The sequence below is a fragment of the Pongo pygmaeus genome, chromosome 7, assembly GCF_028885625.2.
Source record: "Pongo pygmaeus isolate AG05252 chromosome 7, NHGRI_mPonPyg2-v2.0_pri, whole genome shotgun sequence".
NCBI classification, from domain to species: domain Eukaryota; kingdom Metazoa; phylum Chordata; class Mammalia; order Primates; family Hominidae; genus Pongo; species Pongo pygmaeus.
The window spans coordinates 132459853-132483130 of NC_072380.2; the positions used below are offsets into that span (position 1 = coordinate 132459853).

The window sequence follows — 23278 nt, forward strand, 5'->3', positions numbered from 1 at the left end:
TTGCACTTCACTTGGATTATAATCCTCTCTTTGTAAGTGATGAAACAGAATAAGCAGAAAACAATGTGAAACAGAATAGGTAACAAACACATCTGAATTAAATTACTTTTCACAAACTTAAGCCCAATTACTGTGAAATGATATAAGAGAATATAGCATCAAGTCTTCAGGAATGAATCACCAATTATATACATGAGTGGGGGATAAGTGGTTGATTTTTTATTTTATGCGTTTGTATCTTTTTTATAAAGGTACAAATTAGATGGTTTCTATTGAAGTTGGCATTTGTCATAATATTCTTAGAAAAAGCATGGCAAAGAAAGAGCAAAATGTTCATTATAATTAAATGGCATTATCTTTTAAATTATCTTTAAATGGCATATGGGGGATAATTTTTTTTTCACCTAATTTTCTTTTATTTCCAAGTTTTCTATAATAGGAATACATCACTTTTGAAAAAGAAAAGTCTATTTTAAAATAGTCTTTAAAGTTAGACAATATAAGCTCAATGTATTACAAGAAAAGCCAAGTCCTAAGATCTGTATTTTTAAAGGGTTTTTTAAAGTTGATGAAGTAACTCTATTACATTTATAGATTTGTTCTTGAACAAAATAATATTAATTCTGATTAATTATTTTTACCTGTTCCCTTCCGTGCAAGTTCCAAACTCCACTGGGGTTTTGTGGTGGGTGTGCTGTCACAGCCTGCTGAGTGCTGGGGTATTAAAGCAGATCGGGAGCTAGCTGGCCGATATTTCGAGAGCCCTAAAATGCCAAACAAGAGAAAAAAGAGGGATTTATTTCTTTGTTTCCCAAAAGAAAAAAAAGGCTGACAGGTTTTTATAAGCTAACCTTAAAGACAGAAGCAATTCATCCACAGTAAAATTCTAACAATTGAAAGAATACTAGCTGTGTGGAGTGGCTCACATCTTTAATCCCAATGCTTTGGGAGGCTGAGGAGGGAGGATCGCTTGAGGCCAGGAGTTCAAGACCAGCCTAGCCATCATACTATACTGAGACCACATCTCTACTACAATAAATAAATAAATAAATAAAATCAGCCAGGTATGGTGGTGTGTACCTGTGGTCCTAGCTACTTGGGAGGCTGAGGTGGGAGGACGTATTGAGCCCAGGATTTTGAGGTTGCAGTGAGCTATAATCATGCCACTGCAATCTAGCCTGGGCCACTAAGCGAGACTCTGTGTCTTTAGAAGAAAAAAAAAAACTATTTTAAAACTACTAAAAATCTCTCTTAATTTAATCCTTTGTCATGGTTCCTGTAAGCTTAAGTCTGAGTAGAATAAGCATTCAAGAGAGACATAAGCTTGAATGACTTGCTGAACATATAAATTAAACCCTGTATTCTGGGGCAGGAACCATTTCATATTTTTAATTATTTATGTGGAACTCTGTATACAGTAGTTTGCCCAGCGCCCCCAGATTTTGGTAACAAATACCATTATAAAATTTACTCAACAAATGGATCCAAAATAGTTTAGGGATTACAAAAGACATTTAAAACAGAAAATGGTCTAATTGTGTAACGTGAACAGCATTGTGGTAGAATCTGGAGATTGAGGTTTTGATTCCAAACTTATCAAAAAATCAGAAATACATTCCGAGTAAGATATTTTATCTCTTTGTGTCTTAATTCCTTCACTTGTCACATTCCTTCACTTGTCCTAAGATTTTGGTCTAGCCCTTAGTTGGCCACTACCTGGGTATGTCACCTAGGGGAAGTCACTTAGCATCTCTCTACTTAATGGACAGAATAGATAAAATAACTGTTAAGCTTCAACTATAAAACCCAAAGAATTCATGACCTATCAGTCTTCAAACGTATCTTAGATTCATGTCCTACCTGCAGCAAGTTCTCAAATTCTAGTAGCTCATCTTAGATTACTATATAATGAAAAAATAATTTAGGTCTCAAAAATAAAATTAAAACAAAAAGCCAAATAAAAAGCAAAGCAACAGGAGTAATAAGGTCTTTAGCACAAATGTAACATGTTAAAAACAAGAGAGAAAAAAATCTCATTCAAATGTAAACATCCTAAAATACAACCACCATGGGCAATGAAAAGGATTTTCAAACAAAAAAACAGAAACATTACCCAGAAAAAAAAGGGACAAACAGTCATACCCATAATAGAAGAAATGCATTAAAAAGTAAACCTGGAAAGGTGCGGTGGTTCATGCCTATAATCCCCACACTTTGGGAGGCCAAGGCGGGCGAATCACTTGAGGTCAGGAGTTTGAGTCCAGCCTGGCTGACATGGCAAAACCTCGTCTCTACTAAAAATACAAAAATTAGCCAGGCATGGTGGTGCGCGCCTGTAGTCCCAGCTACTTGGGAGGCTGAGGCAAGAGAGTTGCTTGAACCTGGGAGGCAAAGGCTGCAGTTAGCAGAGATGGCACTATCGCACTCCAGCCTGTGCAACAGAGTGAGACTCCGTCTTAAAAAAAAAAATTTTTTTAATCCCAAAAAACAAAAACAGTAAACCTGAGTTATTTTGCAGTTACTCTAAAAGTTCTGAATTATTACACTGATGACAAGTGCTATGACAGATAATGATCATAAATGAAAATTAATGAATTACAACTTATATACCAATAAGAATTTTAGAAACATAATGCTAAGTGAAAAAAAGCAAGTCATGTTATACCATTTCTTAAAAAATTCAAAAAACAAGTGCAACTAAACATACAGAATCACATACCTATGTGGAACACTATAAAGAAAAGCAACAGAATGAAATTGAGAAACAAAAAAAGAAAATGCAATATAGTAGTTACTTGTAGTGGAAAGGCAAGAGAACAGGACCAGGGAAGAAGCATATAGGAAACATCCGTGCATGATATATAATGTACATGTTAACTCTGGTGGCAGGTACACAGATATTTGTTTTATTACCATATGTCGTAACTTTTATCAAAGGCTTTTATTCCTTAAAAATTAGAAAAAGCTTATGATATAAACTGGTATAATCTCTCAAAAAACATGGCAATACATATCAAGAGCTATGAAAATCTAAAGACATGTATCTCACAATATAGCTAACATTAATCTTTTCACTAATAATACATTTTGGGGAATTTATCCAAGAAACATAATTTAACAAAAAAATAAAGTGCAGAATTACCTACAATATATAAAAATGAAAAACAACCTAATGCCTATCAATAAGGAAATGACAAGGTAAATTTTAATATATTGACTCTATGTTGTCTTAGGTAGTATTTTCAAAAGAAAACATGCTTTTGGAATGATGTAGGAAAATGACTGACATAATATTATATGAGATAGGCAGGCAAAAAGAGAAAGTGGTGCTACAAGCAGCATTAACTGCAGTTAAAAAAATTAATGTAACTATGGTTACATGAAGTCAAGTCTACCACATACACACACAAAAAAGAAATCTGAGCTACCAGAAAGAATCTGAATGATGGATTTTATACAAGCAAATACTTAAAAAGGACCAAAATAAAAAAGCCAAAAGAAGCACTTTCTGTATTTGTTATTTTGCCAATTTATGTTATAACCTGATACAATTTAATATTTTAAGCTGGCTGATTTTAAACTCTGTAGTTGTTCATTTGAAAATAAAGTAACACACATTAGAATACTGATATCAACCAATGTCTCCATCTCCTCAATGATTGCAGAATACTAATCTTACCTGGAGTTGATGGCCTTTCAAGCATGTTTAAATGATGGGAAATGAAGGCCTGGCTATCATGAACCGTATCCATATCAATCTCCTCCTCATCTTGAGAACTGGAAAACTAAAACACACACACACATAAAACAGAGGATAAAAGAACCATTACATCATGTTATGTTTGGATCTTAGCTCTTAGGAAAAGTAGCAGAGAGGCCATAGGATATACCCCCATATAATCTTAAAATAAAAAGTAGTTTCTTTCTTCAAAGATATTAAGAGAAAGAAATTATGTGGTCCAGCCTCTAAAAGAGGCCAATTAGAAATTACTGGAAATGTAATAGCAACTAAAATCTACTCCTATTTTGTGAGAAAAAGTAGTGAGTTGTGGTGGAACGTGCACACATAGTTCCTCCCCAAAATAGAGAAGAATTATGTGATAATATAAGTTAAATACTTGGTTCCAATGTCTCAGAAGGACATTTGAGTTTTATAATGCAGTCTGTCACGTGTGTTCCTGCTAAGGAAAAACCACTGCAAGTATTCAAAAAGATTTACAAGAAGGTGAATATCCTACACTGTTAATACAGGTTTAACCTGTATTTCTTACTCTGATTTTGAGTTTGACTTTACTGCTATCCTCATTCTTCTCCAGTATTTGACCAGGTTCTAGTGGGGACCCCAGTGGTGTATCAGACTTCCTCTTCACTCCCTGCTGATGAGCTGATATATTACATGATGCTTCCTTGGCAAGGTGATCATCTTCCTGCGGCAATATTCAAGATCAAAATTAGATTTCTGAAGACGAGTAGCTCATATTGTAGCTGAAAACTAATAGCTATAGCAACCATGCAGATTAGAGCATGCCCAGTGGCTAGAAATTATCAGCAATGGGCTTAAAATAAATGTAATCTTTTCTTGTCTGCTGGTCTTTTTGGGGGGAGAAGGGAAGTATTTAAGTGAACTTTTAGAGCTTTCCCAAAAGAACATGTCCTTTGATGCCATTTTCTCCTCTTAGCCTGCAGTGTGAATGTGGATAAATTAACATATATGAGCAAGAATTATAAATATATCAATTTTCACAGGTTGATAAGTATGTAGATCTGAAAGAGCTCTTTAATGAGACTCTTTTTTTTCTATGTAAATGTTTGTCTTACTTCTTCATAACCCAAACTCTAGAACATATTTTAAATTGACAACAAATAAGTATGACGATACTTCAGAAAATTTAGGTGAATAAGCAAATTTAAAATGAACTATTACTAACTAGCATAGAGAGAATCTGCATTTTAAAGTGTCAAAACACCAGTAGGGAATTGCCAGGCAAGTAATCTGGTCTAAATATTGGTGAAAAATGAAGCTTGAAGTATTGGAGACATTTTGTCATCAATAAAAAAATTTTCAGGAAAAATTTCTTTAAATTACAGTAAAATAATATGTATCCTATAAGTCTTTCTACAAAATGTCTGGTAATTGTATAATACAAAGGTAGAAATAAAAGCTTCTCTAAAGGCAAATGAACATATATGTGTGTGTGTGTGTGTGTGTGTGTGTGTGTGTATATATATAAAATGTTTTAAAATGTAACACAGTCTCCTCCCAAATCAGCAGATTATTAATTTACCTAGTCATTCATTCATTCATTATTTATTTCATTCAACAAGCATTTGCAAGACATTTATCATATGTTTAGAACTGTGCTAGGTATTACACAGAGCAACAATTTAAAAAAAAGACAAGGCCCCTGTTTTCACGTGGCTTGCCATTAACACATATGAGACAAGATGGGTTAATACGTAATAGGTTAAATATTCAGCTGGGTGTGGTGGCTCACGCCTGTAATCCTAGCACTCTCGGAGGCCAAGGTGGGTGGATCACCTGAGGTCAGGTGTTTGAGACCAGCCTGGCCAACACGGTGAAACTCTGTCTCTACTAAAAATACAAAAAATTAGCCAGGCATGGTGGCAGTCACCTGTAATCCCAGCTACTCAGGAGGCTAAGGCAGGAGAATTGCTTGAACCTGGGAGGTAGAGGTTGCAGTGAGCTGAGATTGAGTCATTGCACTCCAGCCTGGGGAACAAGAGTGGAACTCTGTCTCAAAAAAAAAAAAAAAAAAGGTTATTCATTTCTATCTTTTGCTACTCAAAGAAGAAATTCTATGCTCAAGTACAAAAAAAATCATTAGGTTATCACAATAGGAGTAACGGGACCGGGAGCACATTTGCTATGTGCAGTTTTATAGTTGCCAGTAGCATTTTATAATTTGCACAGTGCTAATCAAATGTCAGCCAGCATGTTTTAAAAGGACACAAGAAACTGTGTTAGTGGCTATAAAATTCACTAGTTCACAGGAAACAATTCTCTTCTCTAGATCCTCTATATAATGAAACTACGTCTTCTGTAATACATGTGATTCTTACAAGGTTCTGAAATCCAACTAGCTGTGGGTGACTGCTTGGATTATTTGCAGCTTCTTGGTTGCCTGCTACTGACTCTGGAATTATGGTAGGATTCAAGACAGCTTTTTTCTCCTTTAGATTAAGAACCAACCCAAGCTCTGGCAAGGGTAAACAGGAAGGTCTGCTGAGGCCAAAAAGTGTGAAGTACAAGTCCACAGCACCACACCGTAACCTCCAGTCATGTGAAGTACCTAAAAAGTAAGTAATAAAGAAATGAGTCAATATGCACATTGATTCATACATTTTAACTGTTCCAGAACCTGTACAACAAAAGGAACTTTATAACTGGAAAAACCTTTACCACACCTTTCAGCTTACAAAATGAATACTAGACATCAACCAAAAATCTAACATTCCAAAAATTGTTATTTTTTGTAGCCTTAAATCTTCCTTTTTATTCTTTCTCCTCAGTAATTATCCCACATTCATTCATTCTCTGTTCATCTTGTCTGATTCTCTTCATTAACAGCCTGTTAGGAAGACAGCCTCCATGAGCCTTTGCATTCCTTATCATGGAAACACATTTTCTGATCTCTAGAACTTACTACTTTCAGGTTTTACATATAGTAAGAAACCATACAACTACTATTGGACTTATTGTAGAGGAGGAAAATATTTTGCTAAACACCTTTGTATTTGTGTTACTGTAGTGAGAACTTATTTATGATTTTTAAATAACAGAAATAAGCAAACCACAAGCATGACAATGGGCAGTAGACGTGGACTTGACCAGAAAATAACTGCCTGGGTAGAAGTTCAGTTTCTCCTGGTTGACACACTAGAGGCAAGTTCTTTCCATTTCTCTGAGTCTGTTTTTTCATCTCCAAAATAGGAGTTTTGGTCTCAAGTCATACCTTACCCCATAGCAAAGACAGATCAGAGCACATTGATACCAGGGTTTTCTCACCTTCCTTTTCTCCCCAGTAGAACACTCCAGTAGATACTGTCATCAAATAGAACTGACTAAAAAGATGAAATTTATCAGCTAGGGTTACACAATCTCTATGGTTTCTAGTCAGAATTTTAAATGACTTGAAGAGTATAGAACAAGTGAACAGAAGAAAAGTGGATATTCTTCTTGAGAAGAAAAAAAAACCCAGCTAGGCATGGTGGCTCATGCCTGTAATCCCAGCACTCTGGGAGGCCAGGGTGGGCAGATTGCTTGAGCTCAGAAGTTCAAAACAAGCCTGGGCAACATGGCAAAGCCCACTCTCTACTAAAAATACAAAAATTAGCTGGGTGTGGTGGCGCATGACTGTAATTCCAGCTACTTGGGTGGGTGAGGCAGGAGAATCGCTTAAACCCAGGAGGCAGAGGCTGCAGTGAGCCAAGATTGCACCACTGCACTCGAACCTGGGCAACAGAGTGAGGCCTTGTCTCAAAAAATAAAGAAAGAAAGAAAGGAAGGGAGGGAAGGAAGGGGGAAGGAAGGCCCTATAAATACCTAATTTTTACCAAGAACTGTTGTTTCAAAAGAGTACCACATTTAAAAAAGAGAAACAAAAAAGAAAAAATTTGGATATCATAAATATTAAACTTTGTGGTTTTCCACAACAAATATTAATATAAGTAAATAAATTATCAACTAATAGTAATTCTTATCAAATTTACTCTAACAGGTAACTATTAATTATATGCAGGTCTGCAATGGGAAAAATTGTAAATTCATTTTCATACTAGATAGTGCATTGTACTAGGCCACTGTGCATGCTATAATGTTGTGAAATAGCTCTCATCATTCCTACTAGAGATTTTGCTGTTGTGGGACATACAACACTGGTAGAAGCAAGAGACAGGCAAGAGCTATAGACAACCAAGTAATGGAAAAAACATTACATAGTAAAAGCAAGAATTTTACACTGGAAACCCATTTTCCCTTCCTGGAATACACATACGTGGACACTTCAATAGCTTGAGGTAGTATTATTTTGTAGGCATTCATTTCTCCTCCTCAAAGCATTTTACATATAGAAAAGTTCCACAAAGAGGAGGTTATCAGATTCCTGGGGCTTCTATTACCAAAGGCTAGAGGGTCTCAACCCTCTGAGGGAAGGGAAGAAATGCCAGGAGTGAGCAATAAAAAGTCTGGCAACCCAGAGCAGCTGGCCTTGTATCTCTCTATCCATGGGTATAGCAAGAAAAGGAGTGAATCTTAGGCATTTTATCAGTTAAAACAACAACAACAACAACAAAAAACAGAGCAGAACAGTTTAGAGTACATTTGCTGTTTGGAAGAAAACTAAAACCTGAAGATCAATGTTGCCTAATCATGTGTGCTACAAAAACCAGCCTGAACTTTTATATGCTGTCGATGATCTCAAAATGAGTCATTCAATTGTGAATCCCTTAACATTTAAAAAATATATATGTTAATTTTAAAAGACAAATTGAGTATGTGTATTTTGATGAGCTAGGGCTTTTATTTTGTTTTTGAATGTCAGCTTAAAGATGATTAGGCAGCACAGTAAAGGCTGCTAAGTGCACTGAAGCCGTCGAATATGATTTTGGTTACTTTTTATTTCTATGTGGGCTTTTTGGTTTTGCTAGACCTTTAATTTGGACAAAGGAATGAACACCACTGTTTTGTTCCTGAGGGAGGTTCTTGATAGTGTTTTCTGTCTTCTAAAAATGAACTTACATATTAAAATTGGGGACAAGGGAGGTAAAAAATGAACAGCAGTACTTTTGTTAAAAGTACAAAAGAGAGCAAAAAATAGAGACAAATGCCAAAATTTCATTGTATTTCAAAATCATGGAATAAAATCTTAAGATGGTTGTCACGTTAGTATATTTCAATTAAGTTGACAGAATGGGAAAAAAACACTTCTAATTGATTGCCTGTTAGCTCTGTGACGTTGGGCAAGTCAGCTGTCTGGGCTGTAACTGAGATGATCAGAGTAGTTCACTCAGATGATCTTTAAGACTCCCCTCATCAGGTCTAAAATCTGATGATTCCAAGTCAATCAATCCCATTGGAGAGAGGCCCTGAAACAGCCTCTGATTTCTGCCTTCAGTTACAGTATTCTGAAGACCCATCTTTAATCTTCCAGCTACCTCCCTTTTCCCCATCACTTATGGCAACGAATGATCACATATGACAAAATGATAGTCACTAGTCTCTCCTCCCAGGAAAATTGCTATTCATCCTGTCTTCATTAGCAGTTACACTCTGAGACCAACCCTGTTTATCTGAATTAGAACAACAACACTCAAGAAGTAGGAAACCCAGTATTAATGTTGTCTATTCAAATCAGAAAGTGCCTTGAGACAAACACCACCAAAGTAGTAAATCTGATCCTACCGAAAAATCATCTCGTCATTTTCTGAGGTAACTGCTATTAACACTGATCAACTAGGCTGAGGCAGCAGGATCACGAGGTCAGGAGATTGAGACCATCCTGGTTAACACAGTGAAACCCAGTCTCTACTAAAAATACAAAAATTAGCCGGGCGTGGTGGCGGGTGCCTGTAGTCCCAGCTACTCGGGAGGCTGAGGCAGGAGAATGGCATGAACCTGGGAGGCGGAGCTTGCAGTGAGCCAAGATCGCACCACTGCACCCCACCCTGGGTGACAAAGTGAGACTCCGTCTCAAAAAAACAAAAACAAACAAACAAAAAATGATCAACTAAAAAAGCTGCTGAGAAGAAAATTCACTTTGAAAGCCACTGTTTTCGGGACACTTCTGAATAAACCCAGCACTCCTTACTGAGAGCTGAAGCTTAGAAATTTGTACACAGTTAAGCCAGAAATACAACTTCCACTGGGTATTATTGTCCTGACTGTTCTGTCCATCTTACAATAAACAAAAACAGCAAATTCATTTCGATTTATGTGTGTGTGTGTGTGTATATTTATATATAATTTCCTAAGCAGATGAATCAATATGTTTTCATTTTCTTCCACCATTTCCATTCCTAAGAAAGAAGGTATTAGGGAGAGAGATGGTGGGACAGAACTTTGAAACCTTCTGATGTTAATATCAAACTGTTTATTTTCTTACTCTGAAACCTGGCAAATCCTATCAAACTGAATTAGAAGTTGTCCCTCATTCTGCTCCCTTGAGTGTAGTTGTAAATTTCCAAACATTAAAAATTATGATGTAAATAAACAGCATTCAGTGACTTGAACAATTAATGTTTTTATGTCATTCTTATAGTAATATGCCAGACACTAAAGGTCAATGTGGAAGCAACAGCTAAAATTTCCTTCATAATGATAAAAAGTCAAAGATACCATCTCCTCAATGAAGATCTGTTTCTTCAGAAATAAAAAAACACTCAATTAGGCAAGACAAGCAAAAGTATTTATGTCTTAAATAAAATATGAAGGGCCAATAAAAATCTCCAATTCTTAGGTTTTAATTTTTTTAATGTATTTTAAAATTACTGTCATTTTGGCCTGTAATTCAGTATCCTACTTAAAGCTATAAAGGCAAGATCACATATGTTCTGAATTTTGATACATATTCCTTTGGAAGAGGAAAATCATTTCTTTCAGTGTGGAAAAAAGCTACCACACCGCTAACCGAAGTCAGCCTGGTTCTAGCAACACCTGTCCCTCATTGCCCAGAGCATAAAACCTAAATTCCCAAGGCCCTTCGCATTTAGATCCTAATCTATCTTTCCAGATAATCGTATTTTCTAAACACTCCTTCAGAACATGAGGCTTTTATATATAATTCCACTACCTAAAAATGTATTTATCCTGCTGGAAAATTCCTTTCCATTCATCAAGAGTTAGCTCAAATGCTACCTCTCCATGAACATTCTAGCATTGCAGACAGGGTTCATGGCTCCTTTTTTGGGTTCCCCAAATAGTTTGTTCTCTTTACTTTAACAACTATCTCTTCACATTATAATTTATCTGTTCCTATGTCTCTCTTTCCATTATACTTAGTTAATACACAGAAAACATAGCATAGTGGCAAACAGAAAGTGCTCAAGAAAAAAATAGTGAATTAATATGTGAAACCTTTAAAAACGACTGCCCCTGGCAAATGAGATATTTTCAATTAAAAATAAACCTATTTATTTAAGAATCTTAAGCAACCATGGACAAAGACCATATAATGTAAAAGATCCTTGTCTTTAAAAATGTTTACTATCTTTCTATGGAGCATTAATTTAAAAGCTGTCATGGGAATTGCAAAGAGCATTTTTGGAAACAACTGGGGAACTGTGAATATGGGCTACATACTGGGTGGGGTTTAATGATCATATTGTCGATATGTAGAATGACCTTATTCTCAGGAGTATATACTAAAGTATTTGGGAAGAGGATCATGATCCCATTTATTTTCAAATGATTCAGAAAAAAACAGGGTATAAATATAATATAAAGAAAGAGAAGGAAAAGGAGATAAAGTAAATGGTAAAATTTTAACTGGTGAATCAAACTGAAAGTATATGATTATGCATTGTATTATTCTTTAAATTTTTAAGCTTTAAAAATTTTAGAAACAAAATGCTGAAGATAAAAATGTATATGAAAAATTAAACTACATAGAGAATGGGTTAAGATATCTGATATGTGTATGAGTGAATATACACATATATAGGTTGGTGTGTGTATATATTTACAAAGCAAAAACTGTTGGAAAGATACTAGAGTACCTCCCAGAATTTAAGGCTAAGTGGAGTTACTACACACCAAGAAGCAGGCAGAGACCAGGCAGCCCTGAGATCTCAAAAAGTTTAAGTCTGACAACCTTCCCTCTGGGATATGGTCACTAAAGTGATTCAGCTACCAAGAGCCCTCAGTCTCTGTACCTCTCAGCTCCAAATTCCCCTAGCATATTTCTAAAATGAGTACTAGTATTAACTGAATGGCACATGAATTTTTAAAACTCATGAGTAACATTCTGTCTCACTCTCAAATTGGTTTCAATTTTTCAAATCCTGTTTCTATAAATCCAACCACAATTTCTCTCTCTTGTTGAAAAGTTTCTGATTCTTCAGAATAAGAAAACAAACTCTAATTCTTCAAAAGTACATAAGATGATCCTTCTGAACTGCCATGATATTCTCTCCTATATATTTTAAATTGGTTCAGTAAATTTTGTAACTACGCAGTCAATATACCTCAAATCCACTTTGTAGAAAGAGAGAAATAAATTAATATAATTACATCTACATTGTTCACAGTTTTTGTTTTCCAGATAACGCTTATCTCAAGTGGCCAGATAGCCCAGAAGCCCCAAAATGAGGAGCAGGAAGGGTTCCAGTGGATTTGGGGACTTAGATGATGCTCTAGCTCCTTTTGTTATTGATGAATCCTCATTACCATTTCTTAAAACAATCCTCATTACCATTTCTTAAAACAATAACCATTAAGAAGATAATATAGCAATATGAAAAATTCTCATGACAAAATGCTATTTTAAAACTTTTATTTCAACTATAACTATATAACACAACACACACACAATTATTTTTTCCTAAAGGCCAAATATACCCAAATCTTAATAAACCATGCCCAGCCAGTTTATTTTCTTCTCAAGAATTATGTAATATTTCCTTTTTTGTAGTTTTTTCAGCTAAACTCTGTAACATGATTATATTACTTTTGCCATTAAATTTTTTTAATCAAAAAAAAAGGATTTCTTAGATCAAATTCATTCATTTATCCCAAAGGTTCAGGCTTGGAAAGGAAATGACAATCCTCTCTAGTCCATCTTTGCTATCTATTGTTCAATGTTCTATAAAAACTTTTTTTTAACCCTCCCAATTATTCATGCCACTCCCATTGTTCATATTGTTCCCATTTATTTATAAATCTGAAAAACTGAGCAATAAACTGTTTATGACTATAGCCTCACTGATCTCACTGGTTTAGATATTGGCAGAGAATTTTAAACCAAAGCAGAACTGTACTGTACTGCACACTATCAAAATTAAATACTAAACATCAGTCACAGCTTGAATTTGTATAATCAAACCTTCCAATGAGCTTCAAATGTTTTATAAAAATTGTCTCATTAATCTTGAACACATTTATTTTGTCCAAAACATCTTCTTTAGAAAATAATAAAATAATTCTTCATATTTCACTATGCTTTCTTCAAATCTGTAACCTATCATGGTCAAAGAATCATGTATTCCGGTTAAAAAGGTATTCAATACAGCAGAGTGAGTGCCACATATGAACTGTTGAATGAACCTTTGTAAGTTCCTGAACTTACGTGTTAATTCCCTGGGTCTAAATAGCAGAAATAATAATATCTTTTAAGGTAGCCAAAGGAAGCAAATATAAAACATTATGTAAAAAGCAGCAATCATTCTTTCAGAGATTAAAGAAAACATTAGAAAAAAAATTAGCAATATTTTAGTATAAACTGGTTTTATGTGTTATTTTCTAAAGACTCTGAGGACAAGGTCCATCCTATTTTCAATTTTATTATATTTCACATAAATACCTACTATGGTGCCTTTACTCGGTGGTATTGCACTGTTATTATGAAACCGAAAAACAGAAGTTATATAACCACTTAACATCTCAATATTAGTGAACTAAGTAATAAAATAAAAGAATTAAAATTTGGTATTTAATTGTGAGTCAGTGAAGTAGCTACTAATGAGATAGGCAGGACCACTTATTTTCCAGTATCATAGAGAGCAAATAAAGTGACATACTCAAACCTTTTAAATATTTGGATAGGCCAGGCGTGGTGGCTCATGCCTGTAATCCCAGCATTTTGGGAAGCTGAGGCGGCGGATCACAAGGTCAGGAGTTCAAGACCAGCCTGGCCAACATGGTGAAACCCTGTCTCTACTAAAAATACAGAAGTTAGCTGGGCATGGTGGTAGGCGCCTGTAATCCCAGCTACATAGGAGGCTGAGGCAGCACAATCGCCTGAACTTGGGAGGCGGAGGCTGCAGTGAGCTGAGATTGTGCCATTGCACTCCAGCCTGGGTGACAGAGCAAGACTGTCTCAAAAAAAAAAAACTGGATAAATATCCACTGCTCTCCCACTATCTATCTGCAACAACTCTTGCTCTCTTTAAGCAAAACACATTTCAGCCTAGCTTTTGATGATTATTACAATTTCAACCTATCACAGACATAAGGCAAATTTTCTTTAAATGTACACATTTATAAATCAATAGGAAAGAATCAATAATTCAATTAAATAAAATGGCAAAGAATATTAGTAATTTGGAAAAACAGAAATACAAATAGCTCAAATATATGAGAAGCGTTAACTATCATTATGCTAGCATAACATCTTTGAGTATTTCGTATGACCCAGACAGTGTTTTACACACTCATTTAATTCTATTTGTAGTAGGTATCATTATCACCTACATTTTACAAATGAAAACAGTTCAGACAAATCACACATTAAGTGAATAATTGAGCTAAGATTCAACCCTTAGCAAAATGGTTCCAGAGCTAGCACTCCTAAACATTGTTTTCTTACCTCTTGACCTCACTCAAGTAATAAATTAAAACTGTGATAAGGCTGGGTACAGTGGCTCACACCTGTAATCCCACCACTTTGGAAGGCCAAGGTGGGTGGATCAGGAGTTTGAGACCAGCCTGGCCAACACAGTGAAACTCTGTCTCTACTGAAAATACAAAAATTAGCCAGGCATGGTGGCACATGCCTGTAATCCCAGCTACTTGGGAGGGTGAGGCAGGAGAATCGCTTGAACCTGGAAAGTGGAGGTTGCAGTGAGCCGAGACCGCACCACTGCACTCCAGCCTGGGCGACAGAGACTGTATCTCAAAAAAATAAAAATAAATTAAAAAATAAAAACTGTGATGAGATATCATGATCTCCACAGTATAGAACAATAATAATAAGTACTTTGAAAAAATACAGTCTGTATGTTATTCTATATGCACTACCTGCCTCTGGAAGGATACACAAGAAATTGGTTACCTCTGGAAAAGGCCACTAGATGACCAGGGAAAGACGTGAGACTTATTTTTTAATCCTTTGTAACTTTCTGAAATAATAATAATCCTTTGCAGGCTCATGTTTATAGCACCTTAACCATTTGACACTTTCATACAAATAAATAGTTTTGTTTCCTCAACCACCCTATGGAGTAAAGTGAGTATATCCTTAATAAATGTTATCACAGCCACCACTGTGAAGGTGTGATAGTCTACTTAAAAGAAAAAAAAAATCTCAACTTTTACCTTTAGTTCTAAATGCTATTGAATTGAAAATCTGTTGTAAAATCAAAATACTCTAATAATAATAAAAACAATTTAAATCCCTGCTCTCTCACCAGAATTCATAAGTTTCCAAAGTTGATCTACCAGGGCTTCATTGCATAAGGGAGACTCCATGTTCTTAGTAAATGGTGGGTTCTTAGTCAACATGTTGAGAATCTTATGCCTGAAAGATTAAAAAAAATTAAATTTTTGCTGACCATTTACTGACAGATGCTATGAGTAGGAGACAACATAAACACTGAAAAATTATCTGTAGTTCCTCCTTCCTATTTTAACGCTTTCTCCCTTAAATCTACCTCTGTGTTTATTTAGTTTAATTTCCAAAGACATGATGTTATATCCTGAATATGTATTACTTGTTTTTTCACTAAAACACTCTGGGGTTTGGGTAAGAGAGTAATTAAAAAAAAATTCTGGTGGATTTGGTCTTTCTAAAATCACCTTACTGTGTGATGAGATCTTCTAAAACTGACTCCACATAATCCTAACCAATCTTTCCCATCCCACTTTCTAAAATGAACATTCCACTCTGCTTAGATATATGTACAATGACAGGTCAGTAAGTATAAAAATCTTAACATGGAGCAAAAAAATCTACATATAGAGCAAGAAGTCTATATTTGAGATAATAAAATGAACATACATGTCATTACAGTATTTGTAAAACATGGAAATGTGCAGAAGTATTTTAAATATAAAGATTGTAAAAACTTTTCCTTAAAACAAGCTGAGGTTGATAAGAGTATCCTAAAAGAGGGTAACATTTAAACTCCGCTATTGGGAGTTTTTATCTCATATAAGAGGCTACCTGAACATATTATGGAGTTCTCTAAAATACAGGGCAACGCAATGAAAACAAAATTTGGAAAAGAAAACATCTACTGCTATGAGCAGAAGACACCATTAAAAGGCTAGACAAAAGAAAGGAGAAGTAAGAAGAAACCTACTGCTGTAGTCTAGCATTTAACCAGCTCTAGGACCAAGTTTGAGAAATTACTAAGAGTAACTGCAATGCTTGGATATAAGTGAGGAAGAAAGAAATTGGGTTGTAATTCTTATGGAGGTTAGCAAAACTTTAAAGAAGGTGAATTGGGGAAATTTTTACATTTAACTGACTGTAGTAAGACATTAAATTGGATTTGTAATTGAGAAAGAGATGGGAGAAAAGTGAAACTGCTAGGTTGTAGTGTAAGTAATTCAACCCCTTTTGGCTGCAATTTAATGTCTGTAAACCTAAAAGATGTAGATTCTAACATCCTCTTATGCTTTGAAATTTAAGACTGTGTAAAATAAGACTACTGAAGGATTATAAGAATAAAAGTGAAATGTAATTATAGAATGCAATTTACAGATATGTAATATAAATGGGGATATAAATCTTTATGGATATTTCATATCCATATTTTCATCTTTATATATAAACACAATTCCTCTCCTTCAGGCCTCATACTCTATTTGTAAGAGCCGATCAGTATTACAGGTAAATAACATATTTTAAAATGTGAGTCAGTTTGTTCTTTAGTGCATTGTAAGTTGTTATACTTTTAATTTGCTTGATGAAGAAAAGTGAAGTTTCTGTCTGGCTGCTTTCCAAGTCACCTAAATTACTCTAAATGCCAAGTAAGGTCTGCTAATAATTTTTTTTTTTTTTTTTTTTTTTTAGCTGAGTGCGGTGGCTCACGCCTATAATCCTAGCACTTTGGGAGGCCCAAGGGGGTGGATAACTTGAGGCCAGGGTTCAAGACCAGCCTGGCCAACATGGCAAAACTCCGTCTCTACTAAAAATACAAAAATTAGCCAGGTGTGGTGACGCATGCCTGTAATCCCAGCCATCAGAGAGGCTAAAGCAAGAGAATCGCTTGAACCCGGGAGGCGGAGGTTGCAGTGAGCCGAGATCGTGCCACTGCACTCCAGCCTGGGCCACAGAGTGAGACTTCATCTCAAAAAAAAAAAAAAAATTTTTATGTTGAAAATCAAATTTAAAAAGGACATGAATAAATGCAAAAGATATTCCCATATTTTCAAAAATCATAAACAAGCATTTTATGTGTAACTTGAAATTACTCAGTTCACTATAGGACTTACAAAATATCATAGCATCATAGCACATAAACTAACCTTACATAGGGTACAGGGTCATTCTGAATCATATTAAGTAGCCATTGCAGTTCTTCATAACTTCTGTCCACTGAAAATAAAAGAAAATATATTTGTTTTTAATTATAACAGATTAAATAATGAATAATGAGTGACAAGCAGGGAGTTTACATTTAATATTTAGGACTCTGCCTTGGCTGAGTTTTCAATCAGAGCTGAAGGTTATAGGTAAGCTCTTATATTTTTATGCAATGGCCACTTTGTAACTTTTGTAAGTATCAAGCTATATATTAGAGCCAAGACATAAAGTTGCATCAAGAATGTATTTTTTTACTAAAGTTCAAACCAATGGCAAGCATAACATAAAGCGAGTTGTAATTAAGAACCCTAAATTACAGATGATTAACTGGACAAAATCTGTTTAAATACAATTGTTTTCCTAGATGCTTAAATGATGGAGAGGTTTGACACTCAATGGTATCTCAACTATATTATATAGTATAGTCCACTGCTTTTGCCCAAGTGGCTTCTTCCATTTAAGACTAAAGAACAGTCTTAACTTTTCAAGCATAATACAAAAGGCAGTTACAAAAATAGTGCTATGAATATAGTTGACATAAAATGACTAGCTATTTCCATTCACCTTTTCAAACAAGTTTTGCTTTCATAATTTGAAAAGCTGTGTCTTCAGAATTTTATTTGCAATACTTTTCATTTCTTCCATTTTCTAACTTGAGTACCAGTATTTAAATTTATAGTTTAACAAAACATGAAGTCTGAAGTCATAGTTCACATTTAGACATGGACAAAAGTGAAGTGTCACAATTAAATTATATCTATTAAAGTTTAGCATTCTTTTGAAAATCCTAATATTAGTATTCTATTTCATTTCAGGTAGTACTAACTTATAAAATCTTACTCATATTTATGAGACATTAAAAACTATTCATACATCTTGGGAAAGAAGACTGGCAACAATGACATATTTGGTGGATCTCAAAACTTGTCAAAACAGAAATGGAGACAGATATAGGATTACATTTTCTTTCATGCCAAAAAATACATTTAACAAAAAAATCACTGTTTTCATAAATAATTATTTCTAACAGGAAAGGATATTTTAACCTTCAATAAAAAGGAAGCACAAATGACAGTCCTTTTCAAAGTTGGGTCAACACATAAGAATATACACATTATGTTGTTATTACACTTTGTTTTCTGACTGTAAACAAGTATTTCTACAGAAATTTGCCAAAAATTATGAAGATGTGAGTATACTTTTCCCTACTTAAAAATGAACCAGTATCTACTGAAGAAATTCTCTCAGCCCTTCCTCTCCTTCCACAGTCAGACAAAAGTTTAGCATACCTTTTTACTCCTCTCATGTTTTAGTGCTAGAATCTGGAATTTTAGACTTAGATTATATTTACATGTTTCTTCTATTTTCATATTTAAAAAAAATTATTTTTGAAATATGCATTACATTTTATAACCAGTTTAACAAATATTTAAGCTTAAGTATTTGACAGGCATACTTATTCATCACTAGTTCTTTCATTTCACATTTTCACCAGTCTTGAGTTATTATTTTGACTCACATCCAGGTCAGCTGAAAATTATCTTTGGGAGTTATGTTTTTAAGAATGTTACATAAGAGATGCAGCTTTAATTCTCCAAGGCTACATGAGCAACAACTCTGGCAAGGCAGAAAATCTTGGGTCATAATTTTCCCTAAAAATGACATAGCCATTTGTTCACTGTCTTTTGATTCTACATATTCTAAAGAATTCAGAGGCCACACTATTCTTTTGCCTTGTACAATAATCTGGTTCTGATAGTCCTAGAAACTCACACATTTTCCCTTAGCCTTAAAAATTAAAATTTCATCAGAAACTACTGTAGGTCTGCTTCATTTACACCCCCCAGAGTATTCTGTTGTTTCTTGGATTACAGCTTGTCTTCTACTAAAGCATGACTTTTTAACATTTCCATCTCTGTATCTTTCTCCCCTAAATTAAAAAAAAAATGTGTATTCTTCCCTTAGCGATTTTTTGGCCTTATGTTTTTTCCATATTCACGATGCCTTGCCTAATTCCCCTTCCACAGTTTGTGTTTATGTCTAGTCCTCTACTTTCACAGACACACATTTTTACACAGGTGTGAGATGTTTTCTTGAATCCTTCTTAGAAATTTCTCAAAAATCTTCTATTTCTTAAAATAACATCCAATTAAAGCTACAGGATGAACACTGACTTCTTGGAAAGGCTAAAGATACCTATAATTTTATTCCTTTCCCTCATTTATTAACTCTTATGTGAATTCTACATTTATCAAAGATGATTTCTAAATCACTGAGTCAAGAATTTAAAATTAAAATATCTGTGTTATACATATTACGAAAACCCCAACAACTAACACTGGCTTTAAAAAGTAAATAGTTCTTTCTAAAATGATATGAGCATGTATTTCTAAAGTATTACCTTTAGTATAATCAACAACTGCTTCCAAAGCTGCTATCCTAATGTCCACAAAGTGGCCATATTCAGCATAAGATTTAAAAAGAGCTGGATCACTTGGTACATGTCCGTTCTTCTGAAGTACCCGTATGGCTCTCAAACAACTAGGGAAAAAAAATACGTACGTTAACTACTTTCACTGAGGTATTATGAATCAATTTGTTTCCTAGGCATTAGAGAATCCTTTGTGGCAATCAATTTAAAAACTGATGTGATTTTAATCCACCTTCAATTTTGTAATAGAGTCACATGCCACATAAAAGACATCTTAGTCAATGATGAACTGCATATACAATGGTGGTCCAGTAAGCTAAAATTAATTTATCACTGAAGAAAAAATATTTTTAATATGTTTAGTGTAGTCTAAGTCCACAGTGTTTATTATGTCTACTGTAGTGTACAATAATAATGTCCTATACCTTCACATTCACTCACTACTCACTCACTGATAAACCCACAGCAGCTTCCAGGCCTGCAAGCTCCATTTATCTTATGGTAAGTGTCCTATACAGGGGTGACATTTATTATCTTTTATACCGTATTTTTACCATACCTTTCATATGTTTGGATATGTTTAAATATATAAGTACTTACCATTGTGTTATCAATTACCTACAGTATTCCGTATAGTAACATGCTCTACAGCTTTATAGCCTAAGAGCAACAGAGCAACAGGCTATACCATAAAGCCTAGGTATACAGCAGGCTACACCATCTGGTTTGTGTAAATATATGTTATGACATTTGCATAAACAACAAAATTGCCTAAAGACTCATTTCTCAGAACATATCCCTGTTGTTAAGTGACATATAAATATAATAAATTTTTGCAATGATAAAAATTCAAAATTAATATCTAAATTCTGTTAAAAGAAAACAAATTCCAGCCGGGTGTGGTGGCTCACGACTGTAATCCCAGCACTTTGGGAGGCCAAGGCAGGTGGATCACCTGAGGTCAGGAGTTCGAGACCTACCTGACTAACATGGTGAAACCCCATCTCTACTGAAAATACAAAAATAGCCGGGCATGGTGGTGCATGCCTGTAATCCCAGCTATTCGGAAGGCTAAGGCAGAAGAATCACTGGAACCCAGGAGGTGGAGGCTGTGGTGAGCCAAGATTGCGCCACTGCACTCCAGCCTGGGGAACAAGAGTGAAACTTAGTCTCAAAAAAAAAAAAAAAAAAGAAAGAAAACAAATCCCAAAACTCAAAGTTTCAAGTGTCATTATACTTGTAACAGGAATAGTTTTAAGAAGTATTTAGCATAAAATATAAATATTTTCTCCTAATGTTTTAGTGATATAGTTTGTTCACTATATAGAAAGTTAAAATTGTTTATGTTTGAATCAACTTTTAGCAAACTCTTAAATTGGCAGAACTTCTTGATAGCCATGTAAAGCTGGTAAAAGTGAAAAGCCATCTTAAAAAAAGGCTAACAATAGAGAATGTTTATATAAAATCCAATGAAATAAAAGAATACGCAGACATCAAAGCAATGCTTATGAAGAATTTGTGATGACATGAGAAAGTATTTATGATATAAACAGAATACAAAAACTACATATACAGTATAATCTCAAGTAATTAAAAATTTATGTAGTTAAAGAGAGAAAAAATTTAGAAGGACATTCTCCAAATACTAATAATTTATCTGTGGGTGGTAGAATCATACAGAATTTTAATTTTCTCCTTTTACTTTACTGTATTTCCCAATTTCCTATAATGAAAATAAATGTCTTTTATAGTTATAAGAACATATAACTTTAAAGTAAGGAATTTAATCATACCTGACAGTGATGGTATGCCTGTAACTCGGAAGAAGTTTTTCCATATTCAAAAATCTGGTGATTTCTTCAAGAATGAGTCGCACATCAGGATTTAAGTTATCCAAAGTTCTAACTTCATTATTCACACTGACTGCAGGTGTAACAGAGTTGGCCAGGGCATCAATCATTTCTGCACGATAATAGTTATCTGAAAACTAGGCCAAAGAAAAATTAAGTGAGGATAACAAAATTAACTCTTCTGATCAAAATTAACAAAATAAAATTTGTATAATTACATTTTAGATAAAATAAAAATTTTCCCAAAACACAAGCAAGTCCTCTGGTAAACATTCAACTCCACCTTTTGCATATGGTCACTCTGAAAACAGTAAGAGATTCACTATGATGATACATTAGTTTACTGAATAGAAAACTAATGATAGAAAATAGAAGGAAAGCATAAGGAAACTGGAGGGTTAATGTAGGAGTTCTAGCCAGAGAAACAGAAAAGAGAAGGAAGCCATTTAAAAAAAAAAAAAAAAAACAAATCCTAATCTATATGGCAGTCAATTCTCATAGAAGCAATTGATTGAAAGGTGACCGGGATGTGGCTTGATTTATACTCAGCAAATCAGATGCTGTAGCCAGGGAAATTCAACATGGAGCAAGCAAATGAATTCTATCAGCATGCTGAGAATATTCTGTGCTAACACAAACTGCCAAGAGACTGGAAGAAGACTACCCGCCCCCTATTGACTTTTATTGTGGAGGCAGAAGCTCACATTGACACACATAATGCAAAGTCCCTAAACATTTTTATGTTCAAATACGGGGCAGGAAAAAAAGTAAGGCGCATACAAATAAACAACACCAAAGAAAAAATACCCCAGAAGTATTCACTATAGATAAAGTTTTGCTTTCAGACCACTATAATGATTGAAATTTTAATTTCTATAGCTTCAGTTTACCGGAGCCACAGAAAACTTTGGGTTTTCTGTGACTTTGGGTAAATCTCTTAACTTTCATAAGCCTCAATCTTCTCACATGAAAACTGAGACAATAATAGTATTTAAGGCTGGGAGTGGTGGCTCACGCCTGTAATCCCAGCACTTTGGGAGGCCAAGGCCAGCAGAACACTTAAGGTCAGGAGTTCGAGACCAGCCTGGTCAACATGGTGAAACCCCATCTCTACTAAAAATACAAAAATTAGCCAGGTGTGGTGGCAGGTGCCTGTAGTCCCAGCTACTCAGAAGGCTGAGGCATGAGAATCACTTGAACCCAGGAGACGGAGGCTGCAGTGAGCCGAGATTGCACCACTGTACTCCAGCCTGGATGACAGAGCAGGACTCCGTCTCAAGTGAGCCGAGACTGCACCACTGTACTCTATTTAGCCTAGGTGACAGAGCAAGATTCCATCTCAAGTGAGCCAAGATTGCACCACCGTACTCCAGCCTGGGTGACAGAGCAAGACTCTGTCTCAAAAAATAATAATAATAGGCCAGGCGTGGTGGCTCACACCTGTAATCTCAGCACTTTGGGAAGCCAAGGCTGGCAGAGCATGAGGTCAGGAGTTTGAGACCAGCCTGACCAAC

The 23278-nt window shown here is 34.9% G+C and overlaps 1 protein-coding gene across 1 annotated transcript in view; it reads right to left on the reverse strand.

Moving 5' to 3' along the window:
- TAF2 (TATA-box binding protein associated factor 2) overlaps positions 1–23278 on the reverse strand; it is a 102399-nt gene that overhangs the window by 11134 nt on the left and 67987 nt on the right. The window contains exons 19-25 of the mRNA XM_054498149.2: positions 21708–21901; positions 19885–20024; positions 17426–17495; positions 15361–15470; positions 6082–6311; positions 3680–3785; positions 642–764 (exon numbers count right to left, since the gene is read on the reverse strand). Of these exons, the coding sequence (XP_054354124.1) occupies positions 642–764; positions 3680–3785; positions 6082–6311; positions 15361–15470; positions 17426–17495; positions 19885–20024; positions 21708–21901 (973 nt within the window). The remainder of the gene's footprint in view (positions 1–641; positions 765–3679; positions 3786–6081; positions 6312–15360; positions 15471–17425; positions 17496–19884; positions 20025–21707; positions 21902–23278) is intronic.